The 19,054-nt window shown below is 45.9% G+C and overlaps 1 protein-coding gene across 13 annotated transcripts in view; it reads right to left on the bottom strand.

Moving 5' to 3' along the window:
• The window catches only part of CAST (calpastatin), a 513,209-nt gene that overhangs the window by 178,341 nt on the left and 315,814 nt on the right, over positions 1 to 19,054 (bottom strand). For all 13 annotated transcript variants that reach the window (XM_069225757.1, XM_069225792.1, XM_069225782.1 and 10 more), the window contains one exon: positions 18,328 to 18,423. In XM_069225757.1, the coding sequence (XP_069081858.1) occupies positions 18,328 to 18,423 (96 nt within the window). The remainder of the gene's footprint in view (positions 1 to 18,327; positions 18,424 to 19,054) is intronic.

Raw genomic sequence — 19,054 nt, 5'->3', positions numbered from 1 at the left:
TGCAAAAATGAATTTCTAATGACAATTTTGGAATTTGTCGTGTGATCAGGTATTGGCTGAGTAGTCCAGCAAATGCAAAGTCTTGTACCCCACCGCTGATCCACCAATGTAGGAAGTTGGCTCTGTATGTGCTATTTCAAAGTAAGGAATAGCATGCACAGAGTCCAAGGGTTCCCCTTAGAGGTAAGATAGTGGCAAAAAGAGATAATACTAATGCTCTATTTTGTGGTAGTGTGGTCGAGCAGTAGGCTTATCCAAGGAGTAGTGTTAAGCATTTGTTGTACATACACATAGACAATAAATGAGGTACATACACTCAGAGACAAATCCAGCCAATAGGTTTTTGTATAGAAAAATATCTTTTCTTAGTTTATTTTAAGAACCACAGGTTCAAATTCTACATGTAATATCTCATTCGAAAGGTATTGCAGGTAAGTACTTTAGGAACTTCAAATCATCAAAATTGCATGTATACTTTTCAAGTTATTCACAAATAGCTGTTTTAAAAGTGGACACAGTGCAATTTTCACAGTTCCTAGGGGAGGTAAGTTTTGGTTAGTTTTACCAGGTAAGTACGACACTTACAGGGTTCAGTTCTTGGTCCAAGGTAGCCCACCGTTGGGGGTTCAGAGCAACCCCAAAGTCACCACACCAGCAGCTCAGGGCCTGTCAGGTGCAGAGTTCAAAGTGGTGCCCAAAACACATAGGCTAGAATGGAGAGAAGGGGGTGCCCCGGTTCCGGTCTGCTTGCAGGTAAGTACCCGCGTCTTCGGAGGGCAGACCAGAGGGGTTTTGTAGGGCACCGGGGGGGACACAAGCCCACACAGAAATTTCACCCTCAGCGGCGCGGGGGCGGCCGGGTGCAGTGTAGAAACAGGCGTCGGGTTCGCAATGTTAGTCTATGAGAGATCTCGGGATCTCTTCAGCGCTGCAGGCAGGCAAGGGGGGGGTTCCTCGGGGAAACCTCCACTTGATCAAGGGAGAGGGACTCCTGGGGGTCACTCCTCCAGTGAAAGTCCGGTCCTTCAGGTCCTGGGGGCTGCGGGTGCAGGGTCTCTCCCAGGTGTCGGGACTTAGGATTCAAAGAGTCGCGGTCAGGGGAAGCCTCGGGATTCCCTCTGCAGGCGGCGCTGTGGGGGCTCAGGGGGGACAGGTTTTTGTACTCACAGTCTTAGAGTAGTCCTGGGGTCCCTCCTGAGGTGTTGGATCGCCACCAGCCGAGTCGGGGTCGCCGGGTGCAGTGTTGCAAGTCTCACGCTTCTTGCGGGGAGCTTGCAGGGTTCTTTAAAGCTGCTGGGAACAAAGTTGCAGCTTTTCTTGGAGCAGGTCCGCTGTCCTCGGGAGTTTCTTGTCTTTTCGAAGCAGGGGCAGTCCTCAGAGGATGTCGAGGTCGCTGGTCCCTTTGGAAGGCGTCGCTGGAGCAGGATCTTTGGAAGGCAGGAGACAGGCCGGTGAGTTTCTGGAGCCAAGGCAGTTGTCGTCTTCTGGTCTTCCGCTGCAGGGGTTTTCAGCTGGGCAGTCCTTCTTCTTGTAGTTGCAGGAATCTAATTTTCTAGGGTTCAGGGTAGCCCTTAAATACTAAATTTAAGGGCGTGTTTAGGTCTGGGGGGTTAGTAGCCAATGGCTACTAGCCCTGAGGGTGGGTACACCCTCTTTGTGCCTCCTCCCAAGGGGAGGGGGTCACAATCCTAACCCTATTGGGGGAATCCTCCATCTGCAAGATGGAGGATTTCTAAAAGTTAGAGTCACTTCAGCTCAGGACACCTTAGGGGCTGTCCTGACTGGCCAGTGACTCCTCCTTGTTTTTCTCATTATTTTCTCCGGCCTTGCCGCCAAAAGTGGGGCCTGGCCGGAGGGGGCGGGCAACTCCACTAGCTGGAGTGTCCTGCTGGGTTGGCACAAAGGAGGTGAGCCTTTGAGGCTCACCGCCAGGTGTGACAATTCCTGCCTGGGGGAGGTGTTAGCATCTCCACCCAGTGCAGGCTTTGTTACTGGCCTCCGAGTGACAAAGGCACTCTCCCCATGGGGCCAGCAACATGTCTCGGTCTGTGGCAGGCTGCTAAAACTAGTCAGCCTACACAGATAGTCGGTTAAGTTTCAGGGGGCACCTCTAAGGTGCCCTCTGGGGTGTATTTTACAATAAAATGTACACTGGCATCAGTGTGCATTTATTGTGCTGAGAAGTTTGATACCAAACTTCCCAGTTTTCAGTGTAGCCATTATGGTGCTGTGGAGTTCGTGTTTGACAAACTCCCAGACCATATACTCTTATGGCTACCCTGCACTTACAATGTCTAAGGTTTTGTTTAGACACTGTAGGGGTACCATGCTCATGCACTGGTACCCTCACCTATGGTATAGTGCACCCTGCCTTAGGGCTGTAAGGCCTGCTAGAGGGGTGTCTTACCTATACTGCATAGGCAGTGAGAGGCTGGCACGGCACCCTGAGGGGAGTGCCATGTCGACTTACTCGTTTTGTCCTCACTAGCACACACAAGCTGGCAAGCAGGGTGTCTGTGCTGAGTGAGAGGTCTCCAGGGTGGCATAAGACATGCTGCAGCCCTTAGAGACCTTCCTTGGCATCAGGGCCCTTGGTACTAGAAGTACCAGTTACAAGGGACTTATCTGGATGCCAGGGTCTGCCAATTGTGGATACAATGGTACATTTTAGGTGAAGGAACACTGGTGCTGGGGCCTGGTTAGCAGGGTCCCAGCACTCTTCTCAGTCAAGTCAGCATCAGTATCAGGCAAAAAGTGGGGGGTAACTGCAACAGGGAGCCATTTCTTTACACAAGCCCCCCCCAGCCCACAGGCCAGGAGACTCAGCCAACGCTGGAAGAGTCTTCCTAGTCTGTCAGGCGAGGAAGAGTAGAGGAAATGGCTGGTTTGTTGCAGGGCCTACTCTGCCTTACATCCTCCTGTTAGGTCATTCCCTCTGGGGAACTGACCCACTTCCACAGTGATAGGACCTAGTCTGAACTGCCTCTTGTCTGCCTCTTCAATGTCTCCACCCATTCTTTCTATTTTGGTTTTGGAGGTATCCACCTCTGCTAACTTTATCTTGGCCAGGGTTACCCCTAGCTTACCCAGAGAGGTTACCCAGAGCTGGAGTAACCCCACCATGACCAATAGGGTCAGGGGGCCTAACTTGCTATTTGGCATGGGGTCAGACCACCATGCTAAGGATAGTGCAGCCATAAAGGCTAACACCCAGCAGAGGCCACTGACAGCTGTCAGTGCCCAGAACCACACCTTTAGCTCTTCACCTAAAAGGGAAGGGGCTAAGTTACAGGCCTCTTTGGGTTCAGGTTGCCTGTCTGCTGTATTGGAGTGGGGGGTTACCACATCTTGTAGTAAACACCCTTCTTCCACTCTTTCTTCTGTTAGCTGAGGAGCCACCCACTCAGGTTTAACAGTTGCCTGACTAGCCAGGACTTCTTGTGGGTCAGGTTGGACTTTATCAGGGCCATTTTTGGAGTTCTCCCCTACTGGAGCAGAATCTCCTTGGCTTGCTGTAACCTTGGCTAAAGGTTGTCCACCCTTCCTACTCTGTTTTCTTTTCTTCTTCTTCTGGGGCCTGCTTGCATTTACTGCAGAGGCAGGACTTCCAGAATCCTTGGGAGAGGACTGGCACTGGACCAGTTTCTCTCTTGGGCTCTGACTAACCTCTGGGTAGTCATTTCCAAGGAGACAATCAAGGGGGAGGTCTGTACTGACTACTACCCTTCTCCAGCTAAGAGTGCCACCCACTTCTATGGGCACTAAAGCCACAGGCCTCTTAGTGACCCTGTCTAGGCTAACTCTTACCCTGGCAGTCTCACCTGGGATGTACTGGTTTGAGAGCACCAGCCTGTCATGCACAATAGTGTGACTGGCACAAGTGTCTCTCAGGGCAGTGGTTGGGATTCCATTCACCAGTAGGTGGTGGAAGTGTCTACTTCCCTCTGGAATCTCCAACTCACCTGTTGGGCCCTGTTTCCAGTTGAAGGCTATGAAGACCTCCTCATCTGAGGAGTCATCTCCCATGGCTACACTGGTTACCCCTGGAATTTTGTTCTGGGGTTTGTTTTTGGGACAAGAAGTGTCCTTGGTGTGGTGCCCAGACTGTTTACAGTTGTGGCACCATGCCTTAGTGGCATCCCAGTTCTTACCCTGGTACCCACCTTTGTTTTGGGTTGTGTCTTGGGGCCCACCCACCTGTTCTGGTTTTTGGGGGCCTACAGAGGACTCTTTTTCTTTGTTTCTAGTGTCACCCACTTTCTCCTGGGGAGTTTTTGTAACCCCTTTCTTTTGGTCACCCCCAGTGGAAGTTTTGGTTACCCTAGTCTTGACCCAGTGGTCTGCCTTCTTTCCCAATTCTTGGGGAGAAATTGGACCTAGGTCTACCAGATACTGATGCAACTTTTCATTGAAGCAGTTACTTAAAATGTGTTCTTTCATAAACAAATTATAAAGCCCAACATAGTCACACACTTCATTTCCAGTTAACCAACCATCCAGTGTTTTTACTGAGTAGTCTACAAAATCAACCCAGGTCTGGCTCGAGGATTTTTGAGCCCCCCTGAATCTAATTCTATACTCCTCAGTGGAGAATCCAAAGCCCTCAATCAGGGTACCCTTCATGAGGTCATAAGATTCTGCATCTTTTCCAGAGAGTGTGAGGAGTCTATCCCTACACTTTCCAGTGAACATTTCCCAAAGGAGAGCACCCCAGTGAGATCTGTTCACTTTTCTGGTTACACAAGCCCTCTCAAAAGCTGTGAACCATTTGGTGATGTCATCACCAGCTTCATATTTTGTTACAATCCCTTTGGGGATTTTTAGGATGTCAGGAGAATCTCTGACCCTATTTAAGTTGCTGCCACCATCGATGGGACCTAGGCCCATCTCTTTTCTTTTCTTTCCCTTTCTATGGCTAGGAGCTGCTTTTCCAAAGCCAATCTTTTGACCATCCTGGCTAACAGGAGGTCATCTTCACTGAGAGCATCCTCAGTGATTTCAGAAATGTGGGACCCTCCTGTGAGGGACTCACCATTTCTGACTAACACAGTTGGAGACAGGACTTGAGGGGTCTTGTTCTCCCTATTTAGGACTGGAGGAGGGACATTGGCCTCCAAGTCACTAATTTCTTCCTCTGTGATGTCATCATCAGAGGGGTTGGCTTTTTCAAACTCTGCCAACAGCTCCTGGAGCTGAATTTTGGTAGGTCTGGAGCCAATGGTTATTTTTTTGATATTACAGAGAGACCTTAGCTCCCTCATCTTAAGATGGAGGTAAGGTGTGGTGTCGAGTTCCACCACATTCATCTCTGTATCAGACATTATTTTGCTAAAAGTTGGAAGACTTTTTAAAGAATCTAACACTGTTTCTAGAATCTAATTTCAAACTTTTAACAAACTTTTAAACTCTAAAAGAAAATGCTAAACAGGGACTTAACACACAAGGCCCTAGCAGGACTTTTAAGAATTTAGAAAAATTTCAAATTGCAAAAATGAATTTCTAATGACAATTTTGGAATTTGTCGTGTGATCAGGTATTGGCTGAGTAGTCCAGCAAATGCAAAGTCTTGTACCCCACCGCTGATCCACCAATGTAGGAAGTTGGCTCTGTATGTGCTATTTCAAAGTAAGGAATAGCATGCACAGAGTCCAAGGGTTCCCCTTAGAGGTAAGATAGTGGCAAAAAGAGATAATACTAATGCTCTATTTTGTGGTAGTGTGGTCGAGCAGTAGGCTTATCCAAGGAGTAGTGTTAAGCATTTGTTGTACATACACATAGACAATAAATGAGGTACACACACTCAGAGACAAATCCAGCCAATAGGTTTTTGTATAGAAAAATATCTTTTCTTAGTTTATTTTAAGAACCACAGGTTCAAATTCTACATGTAATATCTCATTCGAAAGGTATTGCAGGTAAGTACTTTAGGAACTTCAAATCATCAAAATTGCATGTATACTTTTCAAGTTATTCACAAATAGCTGTTTTAAAAGTGGACACTTTGTGCAATTTTCACAGTTCCTAGGGGAGGTAAGTTTTGGTTAGTTTTACCAGGTAAGTACGACACTTACAGGGTTCAGTTCTTGGTCCAAGGTAGCCCACCGTTGGGGGTTCAGAGCAACCCCAAAGTCACCACACCAGCAGCTCAGGGCCTGTCAGGTGCAGAGTTCAAAGTGGTGCCCAAAACACATAGGCTAGAATGGAGAGAAGGGGGTGCCCCGGTTCCGGTCTGCTTGCAGGTAAGTACCCGCGTCTTCGGAGGGCAGACCAGAGGGGTTTTGTAGGGCACCGGGGGGGACACAAGCCCACACAGAAATTTCACCCTCAGCGGCGCGGGGGCGGCCGGGTGCAGTGTAGAAACAGGCGTCGGGTTCGCAATGTTAGTCTATGAGAGATCTCGGGATCTCTTCAGCGCTGCAGGCAGGCAAGGGGGGGGTTCCTCGGGGAAACCTCCACTTGATCAAGGGAGAGGGACTCCTGGGGGTCACTCCTCCAGTGAAAGTCCGGTCCTTCAGGTCCTGGGGGCTGCGGGTGCAGGGTCTCTCCCAGGTGTCGGGACTTAGGATTCAAAGAGTCGCGGTCAGGGGAAGCCTCGGGATTCCCTCTGCAGGCGGCGCTGTGGGGGCTCAGGGGGGACAGGTTTTTGTACTCACAGTCTTAGAGTAGTCCTGGGGTCCCTCCTGAGGTGTTGGATCGCCACCAGCCGAGTCGGGGTCGCCGGGTGCAGTGTTGCAAGTCTCACGCTTCTTGCGGGGAGCTTGCAGGGTTCTTTAAAGCTGCTGGGAACAAAGTTGCAGCTTTTCTTGGAGCAGGTCCGCTGTCCTCGGGAGTTTCTTGTCTTTTCGAAGCAGGGGCAGTCCTCAGAGGATGTCGAGGTCGCTGGTCCCTTTGGAAGGCGTCGCTGGAGCAGGATCTTTGGAAGGCAGGAGACAGGCCGGTGAGTTTCTGGAGCCAAGGCAGTTGTCGTCTTCTGGTCTTCCGCTGCAGGGGTTTTCAGCTGGGCAGTCCTTCTTCTTGTAGTTGCAGGAATCTAATTTTCTAGGGTTCAGGGTAGCCCTTAAATACTAAATTTAAGGGCGTGTTTAGGTCTGGGGGGTTAGTAGCCAATGGCTACTAGCCCTGAGGGTGGGTACACCCTCTTTGTGCCTCCTCCCAAGGGGAGGGGGTCACAATCCTAACCCTATTGGGGGAATCCTCCATCTGCAAGATGGAGGATTTCTAAAAGTTAGAGTCACTTCAGCTCAGGACACCTTAGGGGCTGTCCTGACTGGCCAGTGACTCCTCCTTGTTTTTCTCATTATTTTCTCCGGCCTTGCCGCCAAAAGTGGGGCCTGGCCGGAGGGGGCGGGCAACTCCACTAGCTGGAGTGTCCTGCTGGGTTGGCACAAAGGAGGTGAGCCTTTGAGGCTCACCGCCAGGTGTGACAATTCCTGCCTGGGGGAGGTGTTAGCATCTCCACCCAGTGCAGGCTTTGTTACTGGCCTCCGAGTGACAAAGGCACTCTCCCCATGGGGCCAGCAACATGTCTCGGTCTGTGGCAGGCTGCTAAAACTAGTCAGCCTACACAGATAGTCGGTTAAGTTTCAGGGGGCACCTCTAAGGTGCCCTCTGGGGTGTATTTTACAATAAAATGTACACTGGCATCAGTGTGCATTTATTGTGCTGAGAAGTTTGATACCAAACTTCCCAGTTTTCAGTGTAGCCATTATGGTGCTGTGGAGTTCGTGTTTGACAAACTCCCAGACCATATACTCTTATGGCTACCCTGCACTTACAATGTCTAAGGTTTTGTTTAGACACTGTAGGGGTACCATGCTCATGCACTGGTACCCTCACCTATGGTATAGTGCACCCTGCCTTAGGGCTGTAAGGCCTGCTAGAGGGGTGTCTTACCTATACTGCATAGGCAGTGAGAGGCTGGCATGGCACCCTGAGGGGAGTGCCATGTCGACTTACTCGTTTTGTCCTCACTAGCACACACAAGCTGGCAAGCAGGGTGTCTGTACTGAGTGAGAGGTCTCCAGGGTGGCATAAGACATGCTGCAGCCCTTAGAGACCTTCCTTGGCATCAGGGCCCTTGGTACTAGAAGTACCAGTTACAAGGGACTTATCTGGATGCCAGGGTCTGCCAATTGTGGATACAATGGTACATTTTAGGTGAAGGAACACTGGTGCTGGGGCCTGGTTAGCAGGGTCCCAGCACTCTTCTCAGTCAAGTCAGCATCAGTATCAGGCAAAAAGTGGGGGGTAACTGCAACAGGGAGCCATTTCTTTACAGGCGGCCTCCGCCGCCCGCCAGACTTAGAATCACCCCCATAGTTTGAGTCCTTGACATCTGTCAGGCGGCAACATGGGCATCTCTGCACACATTTACCAAACACTTCTGCCTGGGCAGTCAGGTCCTTAGGGACAGGCACTTTGCCCGTTCGGTCCAGCAGGACTTTCCAGTATGATTTTAGTTCGCAGACTCACCTCCTGGGATGGTACTGCTTGGGTATCTATTCTAATGTAAAGAGTCTGCAACTAGATGTCTCTATCAGATGGACAAATTACTTACCTTCTGTAACGCCTTACCTGGTAGAGACAATATCTAGCTGCAGACTCCTTACCAACCCACCCATTCTTCCTGCTAAACAAACTTATTTCTAGGGACAGGGACTCCCTTTCAGGGCCCTAGTTTTGATGCACCAGTGGTCAGTGTTCTTCATAAGTCTGCGTTTCTGGCTTGGAAAGTTGGGAAACGCCTATATAGGTCCTGCAATGTCATATCTGGCGCGCACGATGACGGACGCGGAACCGATCAACACCACCTAACTGCGCTCAGGGGTACTGCTCGAGAAAAATCTCTAGATCCAGATTGCTGCCTGGGGAAATTCTAAGTAAGTAATCTGCCAGTAGATATCGTGTCTACTAGATAAGGTGTTACTGAAGGTAAGTAACTTGTCCATCCATACATACGTAACGGCCTACAAACATTTCAACTCCTGATTAATGCCTAAATCCAGCCACACCCATTTACCACATGTTTTAAGGCCAATATAAATTACCATAATGACTCCAGTCATTATATCACATCATATTTGAAGATAATTGATTGAAAGTGGGATAAACTGCTGGTTTAAATTTTGTAGGGAGATACATTTGTTAGATATTTTGGTAATTTATGTTTTGGAGTCTCTGTTTTTGCAAATTATGTTTTTGCCTGATATCCAATATTATACTTTGTGATTAGTCACTTCCTAGCACGTTTTCCTGGACAAGGGACCATGCCTTTTGAACTTTCTACATTGTTACCATGACTTTATAGATCAGTCATCACATCTCATAACAAAAGTCCATCATTTCAAATATATTCTTTTTTCGGCATTCATTTGTTCATCTGTGGGCAAATTCAGAATTAATGTTTGCTCCTAGGTAAGCAACTAGAGTGGCAACAGAAATGTAACAACTGTAAATTGCATTATTTGGTGCAAGACCGAAAGACAAAAATAACACTGAAAAGACATGGGCATCAGAGGGCGTCTGGCTATACTGCAGTGCAATGCAGCTGGTGAACTCTGAAAGTTGTGCAAAGTGAATACTTTCCTCGAATAGGAATGACTGACCTCCTTTTAAGAGTGAGGAGGTTCTACACCCGGGTACATTCTGACAAAACTGTGCCAAAGGATTCATTGGTATGTGCAATTTAACATAAATTAGTTCAAAATCAAAAGGCTCTAAAGGTGCTCAATTTTCCAGTAACTGTGTGCCGGATCTCACTTTCCTTACGCAAACATGGAAAGAATGGTTGTTAAATAATTGGGGTTTCAATGTACCGTCCTAAAGATTGCCTAAACAGCCATATTTATTATATGCAATTAGCAATTAGGAAAAACTGGTTATGCAATGTCACACAGACTATCTGTTTTCACAATGTAGATAGTATTTTTCGTCACCTCATTGTTCCACTCAGCCCACACTAATTATATTCTCAGTGGTATGTTATAAGTGAGGATCTACATTTAATAAACAAGTTGAAGAAATCAAAAGTTGTGTACATTTCACGATCACAGGCCAAAAATACCAGAGAGATACAATTCTTAGAGGCATTTATGGCAACGATATTACTCAATTACATAGATATCATAGGATCACCAACGATAAATGTTCAGGACTGGGAGGGTAGTAGTAGTGATAAAAGTATAAATGCTTTTTCAACAGAGATGACACAATGCCTCAACAAAAGTCATGAAATAGAAAATATGCTTTCTTGTATAAAGAAAAGGAACCAAACCACAAATACGTCATAAGCTTAAAAATATAACAGAAATTGTTGATAGACAATTAATATGCAGTGCTAGCCAGTCGGTCACCAAGAAATCCCACAAATTTGCACAGATGGGCCGTTGCTATTCAAACACCCAGCATGTCTGCAAGGTACCCACAAACAGGTCACTGGTGGGCAATTATTTGGAGGACTACCTTTCATGCAGCAAAAAAGGGCCACAAATTTGTCTTTCATGCTGCTGAGAGCCATTATTAGGTTGAGATAGCTAGCACATGACCAAGTATGCCCACAAACCTGTCACTTGACGTGCTACGTAAGAGAAAGACGCACAAACACACATTCTCTTTCTCTTCCACCTTACAACTTGCTGACGTGCCTAACCTTTTGCCTGAGCTCATCTGGCTCTACTGCAGATCTGCAGGAGTAACACACAGCAGAAACAAGTGGAAGCTTCTGCTTACATCACCCTCTCCTTATTTTATGCCATATGTGCGAGGGGTTCATTAGCTGAGCTGGTACCATTTGTCAGGGCTCTCAGTCATGCTAATACTGCTCTTTAAGGCAGCTGGAAAGTGGTGTGGCACTGTCCATCAATGCTTTATGGGTTAGCCACCACCACCTTTGCAGACCCAACAGATTGCTGTAACAGTTCAATTGCATTATGAAGTTCTTGCTAATTTGAAGCTAAGAAATAAATTGCAACAATGCCCAAGATGCCATAATTAAGCATAAAGGCAAGTGCCACCATTCATTTAAGAGGCAGACCAGCTTGTACTCTTCCATAATGATGTTTTGTGACTGTTAGATCACAGACAAAAGCAATATAAACATATCTAAAGAATAAAATATTCCTTAGTAAAACTCCTCTATTATCCTCTATTGTCCGGCTTTCAGATTTTTACATATGTTTCCTTCGATTTACACAATGAAAGAAGTACTTTTTCACAGATCTTTGATAGTTGTTGCAAGAATTTCTATTTAATATTGGAACCATTGGGATGTTATCAAAAATTTACATTAAAAGTGCTACTCCCTCGGCCAATATTATAATTTGAAAATGTAAAAATCTTCTAATCCTGCTAATGTGAATTTATAATATTTAACTATCCGACCATTATTTTTCACACTCCTATATATCCAACCTGGATTATGTATTTCACCACTGGTACACTACTAGTGCTTTCTGTCTGACCATGTATTTTTCTGCCAAATTTCTGATCCCTAACATTAATTTTGCGATCCGATGTCTATATAACTAATCACACTTTTCAGATTTGCACATGCTATTGTATATGGTTATTTTACACTTCCCAGTGGATTTGGTTTCATAATGTGCTCCACGATCTACTATTTGTTTTCATTGCCTGACTGTCAGCTGTCCAGGCCCCATCCTTTTTCCCTCCTCCATACAGCTACCTTATCATTGTCTGAAGTGGCATTATTTAGATTTGCCCCTCTTTTGTTGTCCCACTCTGTTATTTTTCTAATTGTCACTTCTGAGGTATCATTTACTTGAGTCATGGTTTACTTTTGTAAGGAAGTTCTTTAATGAATGTGCATTTATCTCTAATGAACTGCATCCATAGAAACCACTCCTTTAATATTCATCACATCACACATTGCATTATTAATGTATTCCCTCATTCTAGCCATAACAACTGCTGCCATTGCAAAGTTAGTTTCCATCTGAGTGGCTCTGCCCTACTAATTACTATGTATCTTTTAAAAAGTGCTCACCAGCGGCCACATAATGGACAGGTGAAAAGACATTAATGAATGTGAATTAATTTGGCAGTCACACAGGGTCTGTAGATGAGGGGAATTCAGAACCAATAGTTTTACTGAACTCTAAAACTCAAAAATGCAAAATATACAACACTGTAACGTGAACCAAAATTTGTATTCTTTGTCAAAACATGCGCTGATTAGAATTGGAGTTTGGAAGGTTAAGTAGTATGAAGAAATTTGCAATTCAAATAAGACCATGAAAACTAATGATGGAATTACACATCTCTTCCTCAAATTAAATATAGGAACTGTGCAGTTTAACCTTTGGTAATGCTTTTTCTGATGGATACTCTACAGCAGATTCCTCACCTTAGAATACTCCCCAGGTGCCAGACTAGATCGTGAAAACTTCCCATGTACCATCAAGCTGATACTCCACATTGCCCAAGATCCGCATTTAAGCACCACTCCTGTGCGCTGATGTCAGTTTCTTGTCTTTTCCTCTTTCTGCACCCTCATATGCTGAGCATGAATAATTGTTGATACCAGTGTGTTGAATCTTAACCTGGGTTCTTTTTAGATGTTAAAAAAGATGCCACTCCAGAAAATGGGAAGGTGGGAGGGCGGTGAGGAATCTGGGGTTAGATAGACCATTTAATTGAAAGAGCATTACTGAAGGTACGTCACAGCCTAGCAGATATCCAGGACAGGCACTGCATGAATGAATGCAGCCTTATACCTGGCGGAATGACCTTCATTTTGCTTTTTAGCCAGTATGTGTTAGATCTTAATACATAGGACTAATCACCTAAGTAGGATGCTCTTTTTCATTGCCTTCCCTTTCTTTGTTCCAGATAACTCCAAAAAAGTTGATTATGCTTTATATGAACAATATGAAAGCTTAAAGTCCTTCTGAGGTACAGTCAATGGAGCCTCTCCTCCCCTTTTTAAGGGTGAGGGAGAGTAATAAATGCAAACAGAGTGATGCATAGCCCAATGTGCCAAGAATGTTACCTATGTCCTCGACACCAACTTGTCAGAGAAAAAGGTGGTATAGGGCAGTTGCACTGAAAGTGCCTGAAGTTCAAACAGGTGATGAGCTGATGTAATCAAAATGAGGAAGACAGTCTTTAAAGTCAGGAGATGCAACAAGCAGCAGTTCTAATGGAGTATACAGGATACATTTCAAAACCAAGTTAAGGCCCCATTGTGGCATCACAAAAAACATGGAGAGCAAACATTTGTCTAGCCTTTACTTAATCTCATCACAACACTTGATTTAAATGAGGGCAATTGGACAGGTAAGCGGAGAAAGGCTCAAAGGGCCCACAAGTAACCATTAATGGTGCCTACTGCAAGGCCTTGCTGAGACGAAGATAACACAAACAAAAGAACATCCAAAAGCTTTGCTTATAAAGAGTCAGTCTTGCGAATGCCACACCAGGCCACACATTTGTCCCAGCGCCCGGATTAAATGAACTTCATGGAAGGGTGCCCGGCGGCAAGGATGACATCTACCAATTCAGGCAGCAGATCAAATGCTGTCAATTGCTGCCACTTAATCTCCACGCATACACTGGAGACTGCACAGTGGCCCTGACCTGTTGCTGAGACAGGAGATCCTCGGGAAGTAGCAGATGTCCATGCCCAGAAGTTCCAGGTACCACACTCTTCAAGATCAGCCCAGAGCCACTAGAATGACTTGGGCTCAGTTGTTTCTGATTGGAATCAGGTGAAGCAGAGATGGAAAGGTGTGCAGGGGCCCAATGTTTCATTTCACCCGGAATGTATCTCTTTACAATAATAGTTTCAGCAGAAACTCCAAAGTACAAAATCTTTGACACTGTGCATGCTAGATGGTGGCGAAAAAAATCTAGCCTGGATACTCTCTGCTTCAGGATGTAGACACCACTTGTGCCTGCTCAGTGAGTCTGCTCTGGCATAAAAGGTCCTCTTGCAGGTTGTTCTCAGTCAGGAAAATGCCCCAACATTCCAGCTATCTCCAAAGGAGCAGAGCCCAGGATCCCACTCTGCTCTGCTTGCTGCAGTACCACATGTCAGTGGTGCTGTTTATATGAACGGGCACCAGCCTCCACCCGATGGAAGTCAGAAAGGCCTTCCAAGCCAGATAGCCCACAAATCCGGCAGACTGATGTGGAGCCAGCCCTCCGCAGAAGACCAGGGTCTCCTGATCTTTACCTCTCAAAGATGATCTCCCAGTTCAGCAGAGACACGTCTGTCACCACTGTCATCTCTGAATGTGCAAGGAAGAAGGGTGTGCTGCTGTACCACTTGCTTTCAAGCAGTCACCACTCCGTGTTTTAAGCCATCTCCTTTGAGACCTAGATGACATTGGCCAGATTGTCTTGGTGCTGGGTCCACTGGAACTTTAAGTCTTATTGCAGTGCCTGGATGTGCCATGTGGCATGGCTGATGAGCAGGATGCGAGAGACTAAGAAGCCACAGAGTTGCTCTCACAATTATTCAGGATCGAGCATGAAACATCAGAACCACAATCTGAAATGTCCTGGACTCATTGCGGGGAGGGAAATCCCTGAATTCCACAGTGTCCGGGAATGCTCTAATGAAAGGAAGCTTCTGCGAAGGAGAGAGGTGGGACGACTGCTTGATAATACTGAACTCCAAATAAACTAAGAGATTCACCGTCATTGAGAGGTAGTCTACAACTGACTGTGGCATGCCTGCCTTCAGTAGCCAGTCTTTGAGCTATGGTAATACAGATATACCCTACCTTTGAAGATTTGTGGAGACCGCCATCATTTTCCTGAACACCCAAGGGGTGCTGGTGAGGCTAAAAGATGGCATGGCAAACTGAAAATGCTCCTGGCCTTTTCTGAACTGTAGATAGCATCTGTAGGATATGAAAATACACACCCTCAAGGCCCAAGGACACCATCCAGCCATCTAGGTGCAGAGCAGACAGAACATAGGCCATCATGAGTATTATAAATGTGTCCTTCTGCAGGGAGTCATTCGGAACCCGGAGGTTAACAATAGGCCTGATGCCCCAGTCTTTCTTTGGAACTAAGACATAGCAAGAGTAATACCCCCTCCAATTTACAAGTCCAGAACCCTTTCAGTAGCACCTTTGGAGAGCAAAAACTGCAATTCTCATAACAGAATGGGCTGACGCTTGTCAGAAATAGTGGGCAGAACATAAAGAAACGCAGAGCAAAGCCATTTTGAATGATTTGTAAGACCCATCTATCTGCCATGATAGATCACCGCCCTAGGAAGAAATGTTGAATCCTACCATCCTGCAAATTTGAGCATATGTTACTAACGGTGAACTAAGGAGTTCTGGTGGCTTTTTTAGCAGCAGAAGAGGAATTCGATATCTGATACCCCTGCTGGCCTGCACACTGCCTGTCAGACCCATGTACTCGAAAGGACATGGGTGCCTGCTGCACTGTTTGGAAAGGCTGTCTCTGTCTATATACCTGCCCTCTGGAATAGCCCTTTACCTTTCTGAGTTGATGCATGAACTGTTTAGCAGGGGGCAATAGTCCCAATGAGTGTTCTATAGCCCTCCTGCCCTTCAAGCCCTCTAATGGGGAGTCTCCAGTCTCAACAAAATGGGGTTACATTTTAAAGGGCATCTCTATGAAGGAGGCCTGTACATGGCTGGAGAACCCTGTGGAATGCATCCACTTGTGTCGGCAAAGTATGACACTAGTACAGACTATCCTCTCTCCCAATTGATGGTATCCAGTCCTGCATATTTGGCTGCGTCCTGCCCATCATGAATTGTGTGAGCCCTAACGTTATCCTGCACTGCCAGCAAGATCTCGCTATGTTCCAGAGGGTACCAAACCAACAAACAGACCGCATTTACCAACTAAAATGCTAGACAAGCAGAGGAAAATATGTGCTTGACTAACAGCATAATCTTCATGGACACCAAGCCCGGAGGTCTATATGGAAATAATTTAGGGTTCACATTCCTGGTCGAGGCCTACACGATAAGCTTCTCCTGAGTGGATGCTTTGATAGAAAATCTAGGTCTCCAGGCTCCTGCATATGATATCTGGCCACCAGCTTATTCACAGATGGGCTAGAACCCGGTTTCGATTAGGTAGCCATCAGAGTATCTGTGAGGGTGTAAGTAAATGGAAGTAAGGGCTCAGATGTTGCTGGCCGAGGCTGTAAACGTTCTGTAAAAACATTTGTTTTAGTCTCAATGGAGGACAGCTGTCCTTCTAGTACCTCACATGTCCTCTGAACCAACACTGGAAACAAGGCACTCTTTTCTTTTGGTGGCCCATGTGGAGAATCTGACTCAGGTGAGGTGTCAAGCCACTGGGATTCTGTAAATCAATTTGTAAGCCATGATCTGTTTAATGAAGGGGAAGCAAACCATCCCATCACCATCATAAACATCTTAGGGCATGCCGTACACTGGCACAAAATCAGAATCAGAACTGAAAATGTAATGGGGCCTCAGGTGGTAGGTGCACTGTGGCCAAGGAGCTCGGTTAGAGTTAGGCTGTAAGATGACAGGCTGCGCTGTTGTAATTTTGTAGCATAACACCAACCATGCTTGAGCCGAAGTAGATTTGGGCTCCGAAATTGGTGTCGGCACTGGGTCCCTGACCAGCACCATTGGTATCGCACCAACATCTGGGACTGACATGGACCTTGGGTTTGGAGTAGACGTCTGTTGCTACAGGCCTAGTACCAGGTCCCAAGACGACAGACGGCATTGGGGCAGACCTGCTGGCAGTAACCTGACTGTGGGCCCTACAGGTCTGTGGGCCAGAAGGCACATCAGAGGGAGCTGGAAGCGCACTGAAAATGTGCAACATGGTGATTTTCAAGGCCTAGATCTCCTATGGGGCCCATGAAGGCTCAGGAAATTTGGGATCGGCAGGACCAGCTGAGGAATAAGTTCCATTGCCAGAGACCTCATCAGGGTGTGACTGACATTGTGATGCCCCGAATTTTCTCTTTTGAGTCAGAGTAGTGAGATGGGGTTGAGTCCACTTTGCTTTCTTGTGCTTGGACTTACCAGTGGACACTAAGCATGAACTGGAGTGATCGTGAGAAAGGCCTCAGGACTGGTGCTGTGCCTATGACTCGGATCAGGAGTAGGATTTCTGCAAAGACTGCAACTTCCTCTTTTGTTTGACAACTTCAAGCTTCACTTTCAGGTCTCATATCTCCTTCAGGTGCATGAGGGCGCACTTACTGCACAACATACGGGCCGTGGCCCGAATCTATGCACCAAAGACACCTTGTGCAAGTTGGTGACATCATCTTCCTGCAGTTGCAGCATGGCTTAAAAACCTGATGCTTTGAGTGGGAACATCATTCACACTGATTATAAAATGTTTAGAAGTCACCAGAAACCAACAAAGTTGGGATGTGAGCTCTACATCTACGTTGGAAGGTGTATAAAGAAGGTAACTGACATGAACATGCTGGGTTGGTGCTTATATATGTCTTAGTTCCATCAATTCCATGTCTGTGTAGTCAGCGCAAAACTGCACGTACCACCTACTTGTGAAGATTTCCAGATTCAGTCTGGCCCCTGGGGGGTATTTCCAGGTGGGAAATCTACAGTTGGAAGTATCCATAGGAAATGAGTGTTATGCTCTGAAAGTCCCACCACTTCTCCTAGGATTAAAATATCAATATGTAAGGACATGACCACTCACTTCTTGTCAATGTAAGTTCCCTTGATATGACCTAGTTTCTGATTGCCTGCACGATCCCACTATCCAGTGCATAACACACACCAGGTTTTTTTTGTTTTGTAGGAATAGGGAAGAGCCATGGGTGACTGCTCGTTTAATGCACCTTTTGCTGCCTTTACTTACACAGGCAGCATTACTACAGCTTATACTAGGTGTATAAATAAATAGCTCCAGATTCTTGCCAACAAGCGGGCCCAGTTCTCTAAATGTTGTGAATCAGAAAAAAGATTGAAAGGATCCACATCTCCAATTTATAATTGATGTATCCATGAGGCGTTCAACCCTTCAAAGTGTCAGAGGGCTCTGCCGCAATGCTTATCAGGCCAGTGCAATGGATTAGAGATCACATTCCTCCAAGATAGATGCAATTAAATATGAACGATTTATTATAAAAGCCTATTATTGTAACCCTATGTGTCACTGTTAATCGATCTGTTTGCTTTTAGACTTCACATTATAGCGTGAGACCAATACAACATTTATATACATGTACAATGCAAGAACGATACAATGCTTAATAAAAAGGGGAGTGGACAACCAGATTACACCACAGGGGCCTCTGTTTTATACCTTTTTGGTGCATCCCTTGAGAACTTATAAATCCTGAAAACTTACTGCAGACTTGGCAGGTGCTGAGGGTTGTGCCGTCGGAGAAGCAGAGCAAGCAAAGTCCTTTGACAACTCATCAGCTAGTTCAGTGTCACTCATAGGCTGCGGAAAAGCACCATAATACAAAAGTATATAATCATTAATTGTTTAAATGTCTAAAATAAATCCATTACATTGCCACTGGTAGCAAGCAGGTATATAATTTTAATAACGGTTACAACCAGAGTAAAAGTGAGAAGATATTTATTTAATGGCTTTTTCTTACGTTTGCAGATGCAATTAAATACTAAGTAGGAATCTGTAACATTATGGGCAGTATTTTCAGCTTTGACTAGTACCTGATGGGGCTAGTAACTCCCATTAGTGGTGCCATCTAAATGACAGGAACTATAGATTTACCTTTGACCCGTTGAAAACAAGTAATCATTTCCCAGTGAAATTCCAGGGCAAAAAGAAATGATCACTCCTCAGCGTAAGGAAAATGTAGCTTACCACTAATAATCAATTTGCAGCTTGTAGTGCGGTAGGTTCACATATCATTACATTCCTGCCTTCTAATGTTAGGCGAAGGCATTGCAAATTGTCTTTCTGTGATATAAAGGTTTTGGTCTCGAGGTGACTCAGGACTCCTGGTTTCTCCCCCGAACCCCACAATTCACTAGGACACAGACTCCACCTCAGATTGTGTTTCCCCATAGAGATGAGAATAAGAAACTGTCGTAGTGCGGAGCAA

The sequence above is a fragment of the Pleurodeles waltl genome, chromosome 1_1 (assembly GCF_031143425.1).
Source record: "Pleurodeles waltl isolate 20211129_DDA chromosome 1_1, aPleWal1.hap1.20221129, whole genome shotgun sequence".
NCBI lineage: Eukaryota > Metazoa > Chordata > Amphibia > Caudata > Salamandridae > Pleurodeles > Pleurodeles waltl.
This window is presented reverse-complemented; position numbering and strand designations above follow the sequence as displayed.